This window comes from Acipenser ruthenus, chromosome 1 (assembly GCF_902713425.1).
Source record: "Acipenser ruthenus chromosome 1, fAciRut3.2 maternal haplotype, whole genome shotgun sequence".
In the NCBI taxonomy this organism is placed as follows: Eukaryota; Metazoa; Chordata; class Actinopteri; order Acipenseriformes; family Acipenseridae; genus Acipenser; species Acipenser ruthenus.
The window spans coordinates 41,210,741-41,231,796 of record NC_081189.1 but is presented as its reverse complement, the minus strand read 5'-3'; the positions used below and the strand labels follow the sequence as shown (position 1 = coordinate 41,231,796).

The 21,056-nt window shown below is 38.3% G+C and overlaps 2 protein-coding genes across 6 annotated transcripts in view; both read right to left on the bottom strand.

Annotated features, from left to right (window-relative positions):
- LOC117420904 (FERM domain-containing protein 3) overlaps positions 1-824 on the bottom strand; it is a 126,785-nt gene extending 125,961 nt beyond the window's left edge. For both annotated transcript variants that reach the window (XM_034034646.3, XM_034034647.3), the window contains exon 1: positions 547-824. In XM_034034646.3, coding sequence (XP_033890537.3) covers positions 547-651 — 105 coding nt within the window. In that variant the 5' untranslated portion in view covers positions 652-824. The remainder of the gene's footprint in view (positions 1-546) is intronic.
- Positions 825-11,148: 10,324 nt separating this feature from the next.
- The window catches only part of LOC117421135 (ubiquilin-1-like), a 15,916-nt gene continuing 6,008 nt past the window's right edge, over positions 11,149-21,056 (bottom strand). For 2 of the 4 annotated variants that reach the window (XM_034035110.3, XM_059025322.1), the window contains 6 exons: positions 19,787-19,961; positions 19,446-19,588; positions 19,005-19,088; positions 15,563-15,678; positions 15,082-15,229; positions 11,149-12,290 (listed from right to left, as the gene is read on the bottom strand). In XM_034035110.3, the coding sequence (XP_033891001.2) occupies positions 12,138-12,290; positions 15,082-15,229; positions 15,563-15,678; positions 19,005-19,088; positions 19,446-19,588; positions 19,787-19,961 (819 nt within the window). In that variant the 3' untranslated portion in view covers positions 11,149-12,137. The remainder of the gene's footprint in view (positions 12,291-15,081; positions 15,230-15,562; positions 15,679-19,004; positions 19,089-19,445; positions 19,589-19,786; positions 19,962-21,056) is intronic. The other 2 variants (XM_034035112.3, XM_034035113.3) reach the window with 2 other exon arrangements.

Genomic DNA, 21,056 nt, shown 5'->3' with positions numbered 1-21,056 from the left:
ATATTTTAGGCATCAGTTGGTAGATCTAGAACCAATACCAAAATACTGTATTAATTTTCACAAAACACGATTTGATACATATAGGAACTATATTATTATTATTATTATTATTATTATTATTATTATTATTATTTTACTAGCGATAGCCGTTTTGATGTGCTTGTCACGTAACACTGCTTATTGGTTACAAAAAACAAACCTAAAATATAGCCTGCAACAATAAACCCCAGTATTTACACATATTTTGAAAATATATTCATGTTAAATATATTTAGAACGCATAATTGCCAGTGAAATTGTGTTTCAAAAACTTCCCTGTACATCTTCGTTTGATCATCATATCTGTTGATACTAGCCAAAACTGTTTAGGATCGTTAGGTAAACAAGCAGGTCTCCTAACATTTCACACAAAGCAGTTGCCATACCTTAGTATCCAGTGAAGCGTGGACCGTGAAGTCACGTTCATTATAATAACTCCCTGTAATTAACAATATATGTTTTTGTCCAAAAATGGAAAATAACAGATAATGACTGTATCCCACATACCTGTATGGTGCATGAGATCTCCGAGTCATCCAGCAGTCGGATGCTACATTTAATCTCCTGGTTTAAGGATTTATTACTTGAACTGCGAAATCGGAGCATTTTCATTCTCCTCTTCTTCTTTTCGTAATTCTACATGTCAAAACAATCCCCCTTTTCTAAAGGAAACGTAAAACGTGGAAAGGCGGTGTAAAATATTTGTAGAAATATTAGAACGTTCAACACTCGCATGTACAAGCAAAAGGAAGTACCGTCTGCAGCTCTAGTACATCTAGGCTAGGCAAGCATTCTGACGCTGTGGGTCTGTCAGCTGCTTTCTCTCCCAACCCAAGCGAGGAAGCTACTCTGGGCTCTCTCTCCATTCACACTGTTCTACGGGAAACACATGGCTGTTTTAACTCGTACAGTACGTGCGAACTGTATGAATGAGGAATAACATTTTTATATCGACCCGAAATTGTTACTTTAGACATGCTGGATAGAGAATACAACATATTTGATTCATATTAAGTCTAATACAATGTATTGTAGAAAGAATGTGTTAATTTGTAAACCTGAAAAGACTTAACTGCTGCACAGTAAACTGGCCTTAGTCAAATAAATGCTATTAAGTAAAATAGTTTAACCAGGAGATCACATTTTGGGGAAAAACATGGATATTTCGTTTCTATTGTATATATATATATATATATATATATATATATATATATATATATATATATATATATATATATATATATATATATACACACACACACACACACACACACACAGGGCGTAGCCAGCCACGAAAAAAACAAAACAAAACAAACAGGCACCTGCCCATGCAACCCCCCTCCCCCTCAAAGTTTTTCTAACTGAAGAAAAAAGATATGAGGGCATTATTATATGTTGTTTATTTAAATAAACCGGCTGACCAGTCGAACTGATAGTCTGTTTGGCTGTGTTCTGACATACTTCTGCTAAGAAATAAATAAATAAAATACTCATGAATATGCATTTTACTTCTATTAATGTGATTGGCCAGCTGCGAGGCTCCTTGCAAACCGCAGCCCTATGAACTTAACACAACCCTCAGCTCAGCTACCAGTGTCAGTCATGCACTGGCACTGTCGATCGTGATGGATACTTGGGGATTGTGTTCAGGTTTTATTTCCGAGCGCTCGTTGTAATTAGCGGCATTAAACCAACACAGTTTAATAAGTTAATCATGGAAAAATGATAATGACAAAATAAGCGCAACTATTTTTTTTTTTAACCTATACATTCCTAAAATCACAGTGATGATAATCGCTTTACCCTTGGAGGTTGTAGCAACAGCACTAACCGTTTCGTAAAACAAAGACTTCACCCTGGCTAAACTCATGAAATAAAATTAATAATGATTGCGGTGATTAATTATGTGTTTGCATTGTAAGAGCACTACATAAAATGGAGAGCAATTCATTTTATTCACCGACTTCATTCTGCACGGTATTCGCTGGAGTAGAAATCTTAGTTAATCGGCTCGTTTCACTTGTTAATAAAAGTCTGTAAAATAAAAACAAATTAAAGGCAGATACATTCGTCAGGAAAAAAAAAAAAAGAAATTCTGACAGTAGCCTACTGAACACATCAATCACTTGACATAAGTAAATAGACAGTAAATATTTTGAAGAGCACAGAGGCTAGATATCAGCCGGACTTGGGAATTAATGTAAGCACACAACGAGGGATGAAATGCATTTTATTTTTCAGCAAAGCAACATGTAAAAGTGCCTAAATAAATAATTATTACTATGATTTTAACCGAGGCCCGTGCCTCGGGTCTTCATAGGTGGCTACAGCCTTGATATATATATATATATATATATATATATATATATATATATATATATATATATATATATATATATATATATATATATAGTACTGTGCAAAAGTTTTAGGCAGGTGTGAAAAAATGCTGTAAAGTAAGAATGCTTTCAAAAATAGACATGTTAATAGATTATATTTATCAATTAACTAAATGCAAAGTGAGTGAACAGAAGAAAAATCTAAATCAAATCCATATTTGGTGTGACCACCCTTTGCCTTCAAAACAGCATAAATATAAACTATTAACATGTCTAGTTTTTGAAAGCATTCTTACTTTACAGCATTTTTTCACACCTGCCTAAAACCTTTGCACAGTACTGTATCATGCCATGAATGGTTGGATAATAATTGCATCCTGTAGCAATTAATTCTGTATAAATGGATTTGTTAGTGTCCTGAAATGTGGAAAAGCTGCATATCCCTGTTGTCAGTCAGTGTCAGTTGAGGTGGGCAAAAAGCAGATAAGGCAGACTTTGATAGGGCTGTGATAATATTAGGCACATTGCTGGTGGGTGCTTCCAACAAAGACTGCATAAATTACTGATCTTTCATGAGGGCCAGTCTCAATGGACCATTCAAGAAAGCAGATTGTGTTGCAAATGTCCACACCTTAAGGAATTAGAAGAATACCCACTAATCATTGTTTTAAACTGGTCAGCTTTGAATCTGTCAGTTGGTACTACACCCTTTTCAAAGCCCTATATCGCAAGAGTTAAAGGATAATGATGGTCACAAGAAAACTTTGTGTTCAAGGAAATATTCTTCAAGCATATTGGAAGTAGCATTTTAACTCTGGTCAAATAATCACACCACCAACACTAACATCAACATTCTTTAACAGCAGACAAGTCAATTGCTTTGTGTTCTCTACAGCATTTTTATGCATCGCCTGCATACCAGGGGCAGTCAAACTGTCTGTAAAAGTGGGCAGGTTGGTGTATTCACGTCTAGTAAAAACATAAGAACATAAGAACGTTTACAAACGAGAGGAGGCCATTCAGCGCATTTTGCTCGTTTGGTTGTTAGTAGCTTATTGATCCCAGAATCTCATCAAGCAGCTTCTTGAAGGATCCCAGGGTGTCAGCTTCAACAACATTACTGGGGAGTTGGTTCCAGACCCTCACAATTCTCTGTGTAAAAAAGTGCCTCCTATTTTCTGTTCTGAATGCCCCTTTATCTAATCTCCATTTGTGACCCCTGGTCCTTGTTTCTTTTTTCAGGTTGAAAGAGTCCCCTGGGTCGACATTGTCAATACCTTTAGGATTTTGAATGCTTGAATAAGATCACCGCGTAGTCTTCTTTGTTCAAGACTGACTAGATTCAATTCTTTTAGCCTGTCTGCATACGACATGCCTTTTAACATTTAACATTCTGGTTGCTCTTCTTTGCACTCTTTCTAGAGCAGCAATATCCTTTTTGTAACGAGGTGACCAGAACTGATCACAATATTCTAGGTGAGATCTTACTAATGCATTGTAAAGTTTTAACATTACTTCCCTTGATTTAAATTCAACACTTTTCACAATATAATATATATATAGGTGAGCTGTGAGCTGCATACGCGAGCCACCAGGAGGAGGTCTCTTGGTATATTATTATAATTAGCTGATGAAACCCCCTCAGTTGACACATCTTAGCACAATCCAGCAGTACCCCCGTTTTCCTTATATCCCTACTTGCACCTGTTTTCATTTCCTGTGGACCAACCTACTCCTGACATAAGTTTTTCTAACAAAGCATTCCTTCAACCAAGTATAACATTCATTTTCTTTGGTTCAGGCTGCAGTCAGTGCCAGCGATAAATTACAGCCCAGAAACACACTTGTGTTCTGGATATCAACCACCCACCACTACAACCGCCTATATACCCCAAACGCCTCATTGGGTAAGTAGTGTCATTAATGTCCTCAGATGGCCCCATGTCTGGGCTAGAGTCCTACTGTTTTCAATTCTTGCCATTTCACTTCAGGACACCTGGGTGGATTATGGTAAGTCTATAGAGTCTATGAGCCCCAGGTCCAGTATAGCCCTCAAATTAATACATCATCCCACCTCTGCCACTGATGGTCACTGGTTCAAATCCCACCTCCTTCCACTGACTGACTCACTGTGTGAACCTGTGCAAGTCACTTAACCTCCTTGTGCTCCACCCTGCAGATGAGATGTTAAATCAATGTCCTATTGTAAGTAACTCTGCATATAATGAACAGTTCACAGCCTACCTCTGTAAAGCGCTTTATGATGGTGGTTCACTATGAAAGGCACTATATAAAAAATAAAGATATATAAAGATATATATATATATATATATATATATATATATATATATATATATATATATATATATATGTATATATTTGAAGTAAGTTCCAGAGAGGCTCAGTCTGCCAGACTTGCCACTTCAATGTAAAAACCTAGGGAAGTCCATATCATATTGTAGGACCTAATAATATCAGTATTCATTTTATTTAGAAACACTCTTAAAAACAAAAGCATAAAATCAATATACAGGGTGATTAGAAAGTAAGTTTACCACATCAACGCTCCTTTCTAATCACCCTGTATTATTAAATTGCACAAAAACACTTACATGCTCTGTTACCAAGATGCCTGGGAATACAAAGAAAACAGTTCAATGAAATATACAAGGCAATCTTCAAGAAACGTACAGAAGAACATTCTAGTTAATTTAAATATGTGTAGAGGTTAACACACATATAATTATAACAATGTAATAATAATTGTATTTTATATAGCGCTTTTCATGTGGTACATCTCAAAGCGCTTCACAAGTAATATCACAACAAACACGTACAACAGTCAGAATTAAAAAGTAATTTAAATAATGTGTTACAATTTAAATAGATACAAATTCCAGTTTTAAAAGGAACGTTTTAAGTCATGCTTTAAAAATACCAACACCTCCTTTCAAAATTTTCACCTTTTGTTGCCTTATAGCCTGGAATTAAAATGCATTAAAATAGTTTTTTTTTCATTTATCTACACATCCTACCCCACAACTTCCAAGTGAAAAAAATATTCTAGAAATTTGTAGAAAATTAATTAAAAATAAAAACTGAAATAGCTTGGTTGGATAAGTGTCCACCCCCCTTGTAATAGCAATCCTAAATTAGCTCAGGTGTAACCAATCGCCTTCAAAATCACACACCAAGTTAAGTGGCCTCTACCTGTGTTAAACTGTAGTGATTCACATGATTTCAGGATAAATTCAGCAGTTCCTATAGGTTCCCTCTGCTGGGTAGTGCATTTCAAAACAAAGACTCGACCATGAGCACCAAGGCGCTTTCAAAAGAACTCCGAGACAAAGCTGTTGAAAGGCACAGATCAGGGGATGGGTATAAAAAAAATATCAAAGGCCTTGAATATCCCTTGGAGCATGGTCAGGATGTTTATTAAGAAGTGGAAGGTGTATGGCGCCACCAAGACCCTGCCTAGATCAGGCCATCCCTCCAAACTGGATGACTGAGCAAGAAGGAGACTGATCAGAGAGGCTACCAAGAGGCCAATGGCAACTTTGCAAGAGCTACAGGCTTTTATGGCCAAGACTGGTCAAAGTGTGCATGTGACAACAATATCCCAAGCACTCAACAAATCTGGCCTGTATGGTAGGGTGGCAAGAAGGAAGCCATTACTGAAGAAAGCCCACCTTGACTCCCGTTTATAGTATGCAAAAAAAAACACTCAGGAGATTTTTTTGGTCTGACGAAACTAAAATTGAACTTTTTGGCCTAAATGCAAAGTGTTATGTTTGGCGCAAACCCAACACAGTGCATCACCCAAAGAACACCATCCCTACTGTGAAGCATGGTGGTGGCAGCATCATGTTATGGGGATGTTTCTCATCGGCAGGGACTGGGGTACTTGTCAGGATAGAAAGGAAAATGTTTGGAGCAAAGTACAGAGAAGTCAAAGCACACAGCCAAAGTTACACTGGAGTGGATAAGGAACAAAAAGGTAAATGTCCTTGAGTGGCCCAGTCAGAGCCCCGACCTAAATCCAATCGAAAATTTGTGGCATGACTTGAAGATTGCTGTCCAGCAATGCTCCCCAAGGAACTTGACAGAGCTTGAACAGTTTTGTAAAGAAGAATGGTCAAATATTGCCAAATCTAGGTGTGCAAAGTTGGTAGAGACTTATCCCAACAGACTCACAACTGTAATTGCTGCCAAAGGTGCTTCCACCAAGTATTAACTCAGGGGGGTGGAGACTTATCCAATTATGATTTTTCAGTTTTGTATTTTTAATATATAATTTTTTTCTCAATAAAACCTTTTTTCCCCTTAACAGTGTGGAGTATGGTGTGTAGATAAGTGGAAAAAATCCTCATTTAATTGCATGAAACTCTGAGGCACTAACACAACAAAATGTGAAAAAAGTTCAAGTGGGTGTAGACTTTCTATAGGCACTGTAAATGAACCGAGTTCACTTGAAAACTGCATTGTGAACACAAACAGACTCGGTCCTGAAAAAAAATGGAAAAGGACCAAAAAAACGAACTTTAGTTCACATCCAAACAAACTCGGTCCCTTTGTTAGCAGATAAGTGTGAACAGGAAGCACATTATAGATTGTTTCAAGCTAAACAAAACCAGACCAAGTCAGTTTGAAACTGACCCATTGTGAATGCAGCCAAGTCTCTCTGATCTGGTAGGTAACTGAAAAGCTTTTCAGATAGAGCTGGTCTCTTTGCTGATAGTTCTTGAGACCAAGATAATTATTTGCTCTTTAATTGCTTCTTATTACCATTATTATTGAACACTAGAGATATTGAACTGTCACTCAATTAGTCATCAGCTGTGTTCTAAAATGTATGTGCAGGGAAGAAATGTAATCCTAGCCTGCTCTGGCTTGAAAAAACTATACAGGCAGGTAATGGCGATGGGGTCTGAGATTCTAGATTCCGTTATTGATTCCAAGTAAAGACATGCTGTTTGTGTACCTGCATTGGACCATAGAGCTCATCACTAAGCGGCTTGCAGCACGGAAAGGGCATTACATGGCAGAAAATTTAATACAGTCCCAGTCTGATGTACTGGAGCCACCAGCTGAACCAGAGAATTTCATTACTGGAAATAACAAAAAGCACACCCAAAATTGTGGCTGAGGTTGAGAATGCTCTTTGTAACCGTGGAAACTGTTCGAGTTGACTGCACTGAGAGGACAATAGTCATGCCTGCTCACACACCACACGCCTACAAATTATTCTATGAAATACTGAGTGACATGGAGTGACTACAACATTTAATCTCAGTTATGAAGTTTATTTTTGAACATTGAATGTATCTCTCCTCTGCTGGCTAAAGATGTGAACAACTTGTATGCAATTATATTCTGGTACTGTACCTACATACGTTGCTCATCTTAACACTACAAAAATAGTGTCACAATTTCAAATTCTTGTTAGAGTGAAAATGTGGGCACTCTGTTGGTTTGGTAGGAATACATACTGATTTTTGGTTTTTGGGAATCCATGTGAACAAGACATTAATAAAAACATGTATGGCTTTTACAACACATACTTTATGGATAGACCCAAATTACTGTTTGTCGCTGCCTTACTAATATTGAGCACTACATTACTTTTTTTTTCTTTATGAAGCATTTACTGAGTCTCAGGTTTGTCAGTGAAATGGGGTACACGTTAGACAATATAAATAATACAGGGAAGTTCTAATGTCACTGGATAAATGGGATGAACATATTTATTAATAGATAAACAAGAAGTTACATATAACTTGTCAAGTGACTTTTGTGATTACTGCTGGTTCAATTGTGTTGGTTTGACTGCCATCTTGTGGCATAGTTATGCCACAATGAATTGCTTTTCTATATCAACTTTGTAAAATAGGCATTGATCTCAAGTTTTCCTCCATTGGGCCCTCCTGAAATACACAGAGGATACTTTTTGTTTCATAATGCTAATATGCAGTACAGTAACTAGCAGGACAGGATGCTTTTGGTCAGATAATGTTTGGAAATTGTTGGGATGTTATTATTATTATTTATTTCTTGGCAGACGCCCTTATCCAGGGCGACTTACAATTGTTACAACATATCACATTATTTTTTACATACAATTACCCATTTATACAGTTGGGTTTTTACTGGAGCAATCTAGGTAAAGTACCTTGCTCAAGGGTACAGCAGCAGCGAACCCACGACCCTCCGGTCAAGAGTCCAGAGCCCTAACCACTACTCCACACTGCTGCCCTGATGTTAAACTGCCACACAAATTTACTGGATCCTAAAAATGTATAATACTAAGGTTTTTTAGTTGTCACTCATTATTGAGAGAAAACAAGAAAATGTTGTGTGAGATTAGGTTTTACCATTGAGAAATTTTGAGAAAACAGATTTTCAAATTTAAAAACTACCAACTTAACACACAGTTTGACTGGACAAAAATGTGATTGTAAGAAAATATGAAAACAAATCTCCTAGTCTGCATACATGTATACACATGTATGTGTTCAAGTGACCTATTCAAACTGTAAGACAGTTGAATAGTTATTCATCAATAACATTATCTGTGACGTCAGGCATGCATAATGATTTAATTGACCAATGTGCCTAACTAAGATAGTCCCCCATGTGTTCCTGTTTGCAGAAAACCTCCACAGGAGTGCACAACTCCAGTGGGTCATGACAGGCCCAGTCTGCAGACATAAAGTGTATTATGATAAGCAGCAGACTGCTACAGTGACCTTCAACACTGGACAGTACACACTTGTTTCCACTTGGAAAAGTGCACAAGGAGCAATATGGTCCTACCCACTATTACGTCCATCCTGTAATTGTTTGGCCAGTCTGTGTATGAAATAAGTTGATAGCATTTAGAGCTCTTTCCTGTATAGTATTGGCAACAATAGTCACAGACAAAGTAAAACTCAGGATGGTTCAAAACGCCTTACTGGTGTTTTTGTTTTGAAACCTCTTACAAAAGCGTATCTTCTCTTGTAAAATCTGGGTACTTTTAAAAAGCTTTGTGGGAGGGTGTGTTAAGTTCACTGACACAGGAGACAGAAGGTCGGCGTTTGAAACACTGCTTGGGTGCACAGATTTATTTCCGCCACAGGGAGGCATGGTTACACAGGTAAATCCAATACCAATAATGGTAAAGAGTTGCAGTCCACTCTTGGCACACGCAGGTGCCGAAATAATAATCAAAACAGACAGAGAAAGAAAACAGGAAAATAAAACACTTAACAAACTACAAATAAAAGTTGCTGATTCCTGCAGCTTACCACAACCGTCGCTATCCGAAGCGGCTCCGTTCTTCAGCTATGCTTTGCTATCCTATCACTTTTACAGGGCTGCCCCGCCTTCTGGGGTACGTAATTAAATCAAATGCAGCAGCTGCCTTCTGCAGCGGGGCTTGTCTGTCCTTTTCCCATTCCAGACACTGTCGATCTGTGTTTAGGTTATGTATTCCAGGTTTTCATAATCAGCTCCTGCGGTCATATTTCCTAGAAGGGCAAGAGCGATGGGATAGAGAAAGAGACAACACACCCTCACCCAACCTCTCTGTCAATGCCATGGTTGACAAGCAGATCCTACGGGGCTCCTACCTCCTCCTGCAGCATCATGCATGCGTCAGATAGCCAGCACAGACATCGACCTGTTACAAGCTCCTACAAGAATTGTGGCGCCACAGTTGCATAAAAGGCAGAATAATCTGATAACAAATTAAAATTGTTTCCCCCCATTTATTTTACATATAATTTATATCACAACAGTTTGGTCTGGCAAACTGCTGGTTTAGGACAATGGTTTACTAATATAATACAATTTAAAAAATCAATTCAAGATCATTATTTTCTTTTACTTTCATTTTTATTTTTGTATTTCTGAGTCGTACTCATACCACCGGTTGAAAAATCTGCTGTAACTGATGATATGCAATGCATTTCTTGTTAAAGTAACCCCAAGTGTCTTTCTCCTATTATGAAACATATGAGATTAAAAAGCACATGTACACCTTTAGATGTCAGGTAAGATGATGGTCATTTCAATATCATCAGTGACTGGAAAACTTTTTCAGTTTACTCTGCAGATATTTCTTGAGGACCAGGCTAAATGCATTTTTTTTAACTGTAAACTAGAACTGTGAACAAAAACAAAGCATACTGTGGGTATAATGTAATGGGAATGTTATACAAGATCACATGGTTTGTAAACATGAAGTAAAACGGATCTGTGAAAAAGTCTCATTGATATGCCAAGAAGTTAAAACAATGTGGCAGTGAAAGGGTTAATTTCCACAGGACACCACATGTAATAGAACGGAAAATTAAGAGAATCATAGAATGCACCAGATTACCAACTGTAAAGACACTATGTCAAAGCATGTGGCCTTTATCATTGATATGGAACTTGCATTAAGAAAGAAAATCTAAGACAAAGCTGTAATACAAGAACTCAAAATGTAATGTCTTTACAACAAAAACCTAAAAGATAACCTTAGTTGAAAATTGACCAGGAGAATCCAAGAGTACAGTTGTGTACAAAGTATGAAGCCAGTATTTTGAAGCTTTATCAAGTTTTTATCAACCGGAAACCAAAAAGTCACATGACCCGATACTGCAGCCAACTTAAGTCAAACCTGAAATGGTTTAAGATTTTTTACTTTTATTGGCTGCTAGATTTGCAAACTCATACAAGCACCCATCACTGGGATAATTAATGGAAAAACATTGCAAACTTATAAAAATGAAACATACCAAGGATGCTTAATTGATTTTTTGTTTAATTATCTGTGCACAAGAGAAATGAACTATTGACAAAAACAAAAGCTATACCGTATATTTTTTACAAGTCAGTTAAAAGCAATGTGATTAATATCAGAAGTGACACTTGTTTTGAACATCTTCCATTACAAATCCCAATGCATTTCATGAATATACTGGCAGGAGCCAAGCAGCACTAAGCATTGAAAGCACACACACACACACAATTTGGGCATACAGTGCTCTTTGATGTTACAAAAGGATTTACCATTTACAATCAAGGATAATCAATTACTGTATATTTTATAGGACAATAACTATTTCAATTTTCTGTACAGGTGTATTTCTAACAAGATTTTTCAAAATACTTTGCCACTTCAAAGATAGCTGATATATCGTTTGGGAAAATTAAACATTTACAAGTCAACAGTTGATGTGGTTTTTATTTGGATTGGTGAATTTTATTATTATTTTTTTCCAGAAACACTGTTCTAGACATTTATCAGGCAAATATTTATGACAATTAAGGTTTAAGGCTATCGTAGCAAAAATAACAAGCAATATACCACAAATTGCAGAGCTGAACAATTTTAGTTTTGCTTTTTTTGTATACTTTGTACTAAATATAAAATTACTACACAAATTGCACAGCTGAACAATTTTAGTTTTGCTTTTTTGTATACTTTGTACTGAATATAAATTACTACTGCAGACTATTTAAAAAAGCACACATGAACAGGGCTGTTTTAGATCAAATGTCAGCGGATAACAACTGTAAAAGCAGAGCATGAATTACACAATTAATGTGTTTAAGATATTCTTCATTTTTTGTTTTGGATGCATGTAACAGTTTGAAAGCATGGATTCCCACTGCTCATATTACGACACTTCACATTTCCAAATCCAAGTCTCAAAATGAAAAAGCAAAAATGTGAACGATTATATAAAAAAATAAAATTACATTTTTTATTAGGAGCTTTCACAAATAATGCTATGATGGTTGGGAGCCCAGTAGCCTCTCAATGGCTGCGTTGACATCGCCTCCTGTTGCTATTAGAGCTTGCAGATTGGCTTCACGGTTAAGAAATCCCATTGCACTGAGCTGTTCTAGTTGCTGCTGAAATCTCACTTCAGGGCTCTGCATCTGTTAGATGGAAGAAAAAAAAATCTATTTACTGCCTAAAGTATAGGCTCTGATTTCACTCAACTTTTTGTTTGTCATTTGTCAGAGACTAAAAGGCCCTTTCACACTGGGTATATTTTCCACGAAATTCCGTACCCGAGTACAGTTTGGTACATTTTGCATTCAGTGTGGAAGCTCACCGTTCCCGGGGATTAAAATGAACCGTGCTGAGACCACCTGAGCGAGGTGCTCTCGGAACGGTTGTCTCCGTACTCAGTACGGTTCACTTATTTTTACTTCAGTGTGAATGTATCAAACTATCAAGTGTACCAAACTGGGTCATTCTCCCGGAAACTGTTGCTACTTAAGTGGCAAATCCATGAGCGGTAAATATTCCAGACTTAGAGTTGAGAGAGTACTCTGGTAAGAATAGATACATAAATAAATAAATGATAAAAACTGAAATGTTTTGAATACATACAGTGCCGTGAAAAAGTATTTGCCCCCTGGCTTATTTTCTGCATTTTTGCACATTTTTCACATTGTAGTTGGTCAGATTTATCTGTGGGCTGTAGTAGTATATAGAGGGAGTCAGAGAAAAAATGACACCAAAGTTTGGTGCTTCTTTCATTTGTTTGGTGTGCAAGGTAATCAAACATGCAATCTTCAGGTGTGAAAAAGTTATTGCCCCCCCCCCCCCCAGTTAACTCAACCCAATTAAAGGGATCATTAGGGTCAACTGTTTGAGTACTTTGATTAACAACCAGGCCTGATTTGGGCCAGCCCTGCCCAATATAAATCTGACTAACTTTGGCCCTTACCATCAGAGTGAAGTGGTCAGCACACAGGTTCTAGATGCACATCATGCCATGAACAAAAGAAATTCCTGAAGACCTCCGGAAAAAAGTTGTTGATGCCTATCAGTCTGGAAAGGGTTACAATCAAACCACAGTCAGAGCCATATTGTCCAAATGGAGAAAGTTTGGGACAGTAGTGAATCTTCCCAGGAGTGGCCGTCCTGCCAAAATCTCTCCAAGAGCAAGGCGTAAAATCATCCAGGAAGTCACAAAGAACCCTAGAACAACATCCAGGGATCTGCAGGCGTCTCTCGCCTCGGCTAAGGTCAGTGTTCATGACTCCACCATCAGAAAGACACTGGGCAAAAATGGGATTCATGGCAGAGTAGCAAGGCGGAAACCATTGCTCACTAAGAAGAACATAAATGCTTGTCTCAAGTTTGCCAAAAAGCACCTGGATGATCCTCAAGAGTTCTGGAACAATGTTCTATGGACAGATGAGTCAAAAGTGGATCTTTTTGGCCGACGTGGGCCCTGTTATGTCTGGCGAAAACCAAACACTGCATTCCACAGCAAGAACCTCATACCAACGGTCAAGCATGGTGGTGGTAGTGTCATGGTTTGGGGATGCTTTGCTGCACCAGGACCTGGACACCTTGCCATCATTGAAGGAACCATGAATTCTGCTCTGTATCAGAGAATTCTACAGGAGAATGTCAGGCCATCCATCCGTGAGCTGAAGCTGAAGCACAGCTGGGTCATGCAGCAAGACAATGATCCAAAACACACAAGCAAGTCTAAATCAAAATGGTTGAAGAACAAGAAATTTAAAGTTTTGGAATGGCCTATTCAAAGTCCAGACCTAAACCCCATTGAGATGTTGTGGCAGGACCTGAAACTAGCAGTTCATGCTCAAAAACCCACAAATGTCACTGAGGAAGCAGTTCTGCATGGAGGAGTGGGCCAAAATTCCTCCAAGGCGCTGTGAGAGACTAATCAATAACTACAGGAAGCGTTTGGTTGCAGTTATTGCTGCTAAAGGTGGCGTAACCAGTTATTGAGTCTAAGGGGGTGATTACTTTTTCACACGGGGGCATTGGGTGTTGCATAACTTTCATTAATAAATAAATGAAATATGTATCACATTTTTGTGTTATTTGTTCACTCAGGGTCCCTTTTATCTAATATTAGGTTTTGGTTGAAGATCTGATAACAGTGTCAAAAATATGCAAAAATGCAGAAAATCAGACAGGGGGCAAATACTTTTTCACGGCACTGTATATTGTTGAAACATGGACACTCTTATACAAAATCTGTTTGACAATACTCACAAAAAAGCTAAAGTTTTTGTCCACAAAATGTGTCAAATACCACAGCATTAAAACACACAAAAAACAGGCTATTCCCCATGGCTGTAAACATGTTGACTTCCCAGCAGGCACTTCAATAATAGTGTTTTTTGTGTTGTCAGAACTCTTGTACTCCGTACATTACCAAGTGTACTCCGTACACATCCACTGTGAAAGAGAAATTATCTTAGTACATTTCCCCTGGAAAGAGTTGAGTACAAGTGTACATATTTACAAGCGTACCCAGTGTGAAAGGGCCCTAACAGATCCATAAAATAATGTACAATACATCTACAAGCACACACTTTGTTAATACATGTATATGACCCTTATTGGATAGTTGAAGATGTACATTTGTTTCCAAACATTTTAAACTTTAAGGAGAAATATTTGAACCTAGTTTGTCTCATTAGTTATATTTCCTAGATACATTTCACTTCCAGAAGATGCCCCAAATGCATTTCCGTGTGTGCTATGAAAATACGTGCTGGGTTTAAAGAAAGAAAAATAATAACTTGTTTACCTCCTGTAAAGTTCTTTAGGTTATTGTGGTAAACAAGTAAGTGCAAATCAAGTGGAAGTCAAAGAGTTAAAAGGCATTGTTATCAATTGGGTTGCTGAAAGGTGAATGGTCTTGCCCAACATGATTAGGTTTAGATCTGTTACCTGTGGATTTGGACTGGCAAGTGCTTGTAACATTTGCTGTACAAATTGCTGCTGCCCTGTCTCTCCACTTCCCTGAGAACTGGTATCAGACCCTATGGAAGGGGTACTCCCTGTGCCTCCAACACCTCCCACATTACCTTGCCCAAAACTGAGGGAAAAGACACACAATCATTTTAGAATTTAGAATTTTCTGCAATACACAAGTGAAAATTAACCTAGCAGGCATATCTAGATTGTTTTACATAAAAATACACACACTACCTATGTGACCACTTAAGAAATATTAACAAAATAATTCAACAAACTCTATATAATACACTATATTTTGAGATCACCGTTTTACAGACTTTAGTTATTTAAATATATTTTCTATTTATTCACCTTTTTTCTTAACAGTGTATTGAAATCGTATCCCTTTGTTGAATAATACTACCTATCCTCATCTTGCCCCCTCCACTTCCAAAGATGGAAAGAATCTTACCCTGGTATGAAGCCAGGTGCTTCTGCTGCCAATGTCTGCAAGCCCTGCTGAATTTGTAATAGTGCTTGCATTGCTCTGGGATTCGACATGGCTGACAAGGTTTCTGGATTTTGCATCTGAAAAAAAAAAATAAGTTGCAGAAGGCTCCATGTCCCAAAGTAAATCCAACAAGATTTGTTGACAAGTTTTTGTCTTTTTGATTATGATTAGGAAGGCTGAATTATCTGACCACAACAATTACAATCCTGATTGCGAGTATTTCTGGAATGCACTGGGTAATGTTGCTAAAATTGTAATGGGCAGCTATTGACTACTAACCACACAAAGAGTTATACTACTTAATGTGCTAAATCCAACTTGTTTCATATCATCCAACTTAAATATAGCATAACACAGTTTGGTGGGTGTGTAGCTGGGGATCTCTAATTAGTCTCCAATTCCCTATTTAAGCCCTGATCAGCTGTATTCCCGCTGGCATTCGTGCTTCAGCTTAAACGTCTTTGTTAATATCTAAACTCCTCCACCGGCGCCTCACAGACCATGGATACCACGGCAACGCCCTCATGAGTGTTTACAGGGAGTGGTAAGTTGAAATGGTGACCAGGCAGCTTCAGCAGGCAATGCAAGCCTGTGCCTCAGTACTGCAATCTTCTGGCTCCTGCTGCTGCGCTTTCACAACGTGAGAGCGAGTTCAATTCGCTGAATTGTGACATCTAAATATTGCAGGATCCTCTTGTAGACCTACATTAACTTATTTATATACATCACTAACTGTTCTAAAACATGTATCGAATATATTTATTATTCAAAACTAAAAAGAATAAGCAAATGTTTTTATACAGACAAGGATTTTAATCACAATAACCAAATATATTCTACTCTGCTTTGCTGAAGCCAATAGTTTTAATTCCAATCACAACCTCTAGATGGCAGCATGACACCACAAGCTCTACAAAATTTAAACTGGTTTGCTATCTCTGCAAATCTCGCACTCCAACCTTTCTATCCATTCCTGCAGTTCGTCGTCACCCCCGAGGGATTCTCAGTCCCCTCCTGCCTCAACCTTTTGTGTACCTATATTAACTGACATTCTTCAATTTCAACTCCCCCCCCCCTCGTTGGTCATGTAACAGACTATGAACAGTGCTGTGGTGCCTTGTGGAAGGAATTCCACATTCTAAATCTGTCAAGTTGCAACTGTCAGCTAAGAACAAAACTAAATTGACCAAGGAAAAAGCAGCACACGTGTATAAACGTACAACATCAAATGACAACATGAAAACTGGAGCAATGTCATTGCGGATATATTTAAAAAAAAAAAAAAAGGTCCCGCCTGCTAGCCCCACCACACCCCCTTCCAGACTCCCCAGTTTCACCAGCTGCTATTCCACTGAATCCTACTCTCAGTAACCTCCTTCAATCTGCTCAGCATTACATGTCTGCAGCCCTCGCCCCTACAAAAGCTTCCTATTCTACAGCCTGGTCAGCGTCTTCAACTTTCCGCGCCCAGAACCGGACTCATCCTATTCCTTCAATCAAAATGCGATCCTGGCTTTCTTCATCCACGCTAGGGATTCTCTCCATCTTGCCTCAGTTTTCCAGCCCAGGCCTTCGGCCCGCTACTAAGTCTGGGCTTCGCCCGCTCCTCTGTCCGAAGTCTGTTCCTTCAGGCACTCTGTCCTACTAACTGCTCTTTCTGCTTCCTCTGCCCTATCCTTACATACCCAGCTCAAGCCCCATGAAACCCCCATTAACCAACAATGACAGCTAGATGGCACTGTTGCTAACAAATGTAGACATTTTACAACTACATTTATTTGCACAATTCTGTCTTTGCTCTATTTTGAAGTACAATGGTACTTTTTTTTTAAATTAAATGAAGTTACTGATGGCATTTCACTCAGTGTGAAATTTACTTAGTCAACTTATTTTATGGTTGTGGCACACAGGGCAGGCGTTAGTGGGTGGCAAGCAGGGCAATTTCCCGTGGCCCCTCTCCACATCTGTGCTGTCTAACATTTTTCGGGGCATTACAAAGTGTTTTTGTTATTTTCAGTTCTTCTGCTCGGCGCTGGTCCATACTTAAACAGTACATTACCCAGCTTACAGTTAAACAGTTGTCAGACACTCGCTGGGAGTCTTGTATGGATAGTGTTAAGGTGCTTCAATATCACCTAAACGAAGTGCATTGTGCCCTTGAAGCACTCGTAGGTCACGCAGTTCAGAAAAGAGATGATGCGACAGCCTCAGAGGCATGGAGCCTTGCACGAGAGATCTCTTCAGGGCCCTTCATAATCTGTGTGACGTTTTGTTTTAGCTCAATCGTGCAAGCAAACTCCTTCAGAGCCCCACTGTAGGGGTGGAAGCCCTTAAAGAAACGAATGCAGTGCTAACATTTCGAATGCAGTGCTATCCCCCCCCCCACTAGTTGATGCAGCCGTAACTAACTTGAACAAGAGGTTTTCTCAGCTGGGTTTTTTCTACAGTTTGTTTGGTTTTCTTTTTAGCACCAGGGAGATGAGGAAGCTACAGATGCAATCAAACACATTAAGTGAAAGTTGCAAGCACTTGGTTCAAGAAATGGGTGACATTGATGCTGATGACTTGAATCCTGAGATATGCTCAGCTATAAATGCCTTGCCAACTGGGGTGTAATTTGCCTCTGGAGATGTTAAACTACATCTACTCTGAAACGTTGTTGGATCTGTCCCAAAACTTAAGCATTGCGTCTCCTTTTGACTGCACCCGTAACCGTGGCCTCTGGAGAGAGAAGCTTCTCGTGTTTAAAGTTACTGAAGAACTATTTACGTTCAACAATGTCACAAGATCGACTGAATGGTCTGGCTGAGATTTCAATTGAACAAGAAATTTGTAGTAAGTTGGACTTCTCTAAAATAAGACTGTGCCTCCTCAAAAGCAAGGAAGGTCCACTTCTTGGTGATTTGAGTGAGTTTGTCATGTTTCACACTCTAAGAAATGTGTTCTGATTTTTTTTTTTGCGTAAAAGTCATTTTTATGCTGTATTATGATTATTATGGGTGGCAGTAGTTGCAGTAATCACAGTAGTAATGTGACTGTTATGGTATTGATAAAAACCGAAATGTTGCAAAAATCCAATGTGTGAGCAGGTAAGGGAGACGGGGTGGGGGCCCACTCCTTAGTTTCTGCTCTGGGCCCCAGTGAGTCTAACGCCGGCCCTGGTGGCAGAGACCAATATGAAGTCATTGGCATTACTAGAACACGTTATCCTCTGTAATATCCTAGGCACAGCTAAAGCATCCAGATTTTTAAAACACAACATTTCCAATATCAAAAAAGAGTTTCCTCTTTATTTACAGCAGAACGTATATAAATAGCCTGTGTACTTCTTGTTTGAGCTGTTCACCACACAATGCCACAACCACATTCTGTTTATTTTCTGTTTTATCTTTGCCTTGTCTACCTGCTGAAGGGAGACTGGTAGTTGCTGTCTCATCTGTTCTTGTAACTGAGGATTTCCACTAAAAAGAGGGTTGTTCAACATCATCTGTAAAACAGCATACACCGGATGTTGAGTGGAAAAGGAATCAGTTTTTGCTTTAAGTATTTCATCCAGAATTTTATTATGAAAACTGACAACTGTCAAACAAATCAGTTGTGGTAACAAGAAAAATACATTACAATCAAAATATTAACGGTATTACAGAACTGACGCCCCCCACATATGGAATCTGGGAAAAAGACATGGAACACAGTAGAATGAAACATTTACTGCAGTGAAAATTAGAACTATTAGCTCTTGACAAACACAGAATTACATATTTTATTTTTACAACATTTTTAAAAATAATTCACCTCCCCCTCCCCCAACACACACACACACACACACACTTCTCCCACATACCTGTGCAGCTAGATCTGGGTTGTGGCTAAGTGAATTCATCATGCTTCTCATGTATGGGGCAGACAACATGTTTTGCATTAGCTGTGGGTTTTCTGTTATCTGCTGCAAAAGGCTCTGCATTCCAGGTGTGTTAAACATCCCTGCTAAAATAAAAAAAAATAAAAAAATTTTATTAAAAAAACCGCAAACATAAAGACATCTTACTGTCGGTAATGGGTTAAAATTGAAGTTGAAGGTGCAGCATGTAAGCTACCCTCATGTAGACCCTTAATAATCCAAAGTACTAAAAGAGAACTGGACATGTTCTGTCAATATGAAGAAGTAGTTCTTATGCACCTTACCTCCCAGGCCTGGGCTGGGGGCAGCAGTGGTAGTGGAGGCGGAGGAGGAGGTCTGCGAGCTTGCTGCAGGAGGTGCCCAGGGGTTTGGTAATGGGTCTCTATTCTCTGTACGCGATGGCTGACTGCCACCAGCAGCTAGATTGTTTACCAAAGAAGCAAAGGGATTGCCGCCAAACTTAAAGAAAAAAACATTTACACAAGTCACTTGCTGTTTTTCCTCTGCAACCCTAAAAAACTCACGGTTTCACTAGTGACATTTATTTGAGTACTGGTATCATTATGGAACTTCCCCCTTACTCAGCCTTGCTCTAAGACTTTCCCAATGGGGGAATATGCCAAACAGTAATGGATGACGATTGAGAACACATAGATCACAAGAAAATAAACAGAACAAAAAAAAATATATCTAACATGGGTTATCCCACTTCAGCCAACTTCCCAACATTTCAGTATGTTTAACATAGCTTTGCCAAGGGAAAGTGTGTTTGAAAACAAACAGTGGAGATACTTATAGGGTTTTGATGCCATGGTAACTACACTAATTTATTTCTATTTAAATATATTAATGTGCTTGTGAAGTCATTTACTACATACTGTAGTTAATGATATATTCTTCTACATTGTACATGATCTAATTTTGTTTCTTCTAAAACTACACTACATTTTAGGTCAAACATTTTGTTTATTTTTTATGTTTAAATAACGTCAAGTTTGATTTGTTTGAGTTTTAGCAAGTCTAATACTGAAAGCAACGTTTTTATGACGATTTTAGTGTTTGCAACATCTTTGTTTTGTGGTATACTTTATAATTATTTTTCTTTTACAAAATTGTTGACCAGGAGGTCAAGATCTGGAGAGGAAGGACACTCAGTAATTTGAGGGAGTTTGTAAAAAAACACTATAGAACGCAAGCAGCGTCACAGGGGCAATAGTTGAATCTATTTTTGGTCATGTGATGAGGTTTTAACCAATCACATGCCCAAACTTCAACGGAATGATTCAGCATTACTGCAGCGGGAGTATTTTTTTTACATTAGGTAGATAGATTACTTTTACAATTACGCATGCTTAAAATTCAAAAGGTAGAGCACAGCACACAGTCATGTCTAAACAATCAAGAAGTGCAGTTAACATATTTAATGAATGATGAAATACAATTAAAAGGTTGCTGCAGTAAGTCCACTGTTTTTTCATTTCAAATCTTTTCACAAAACAAACATTAAACTTTAACGCTGTTATCCAGTACAGTGTCCAGTGCAAACGCACATCA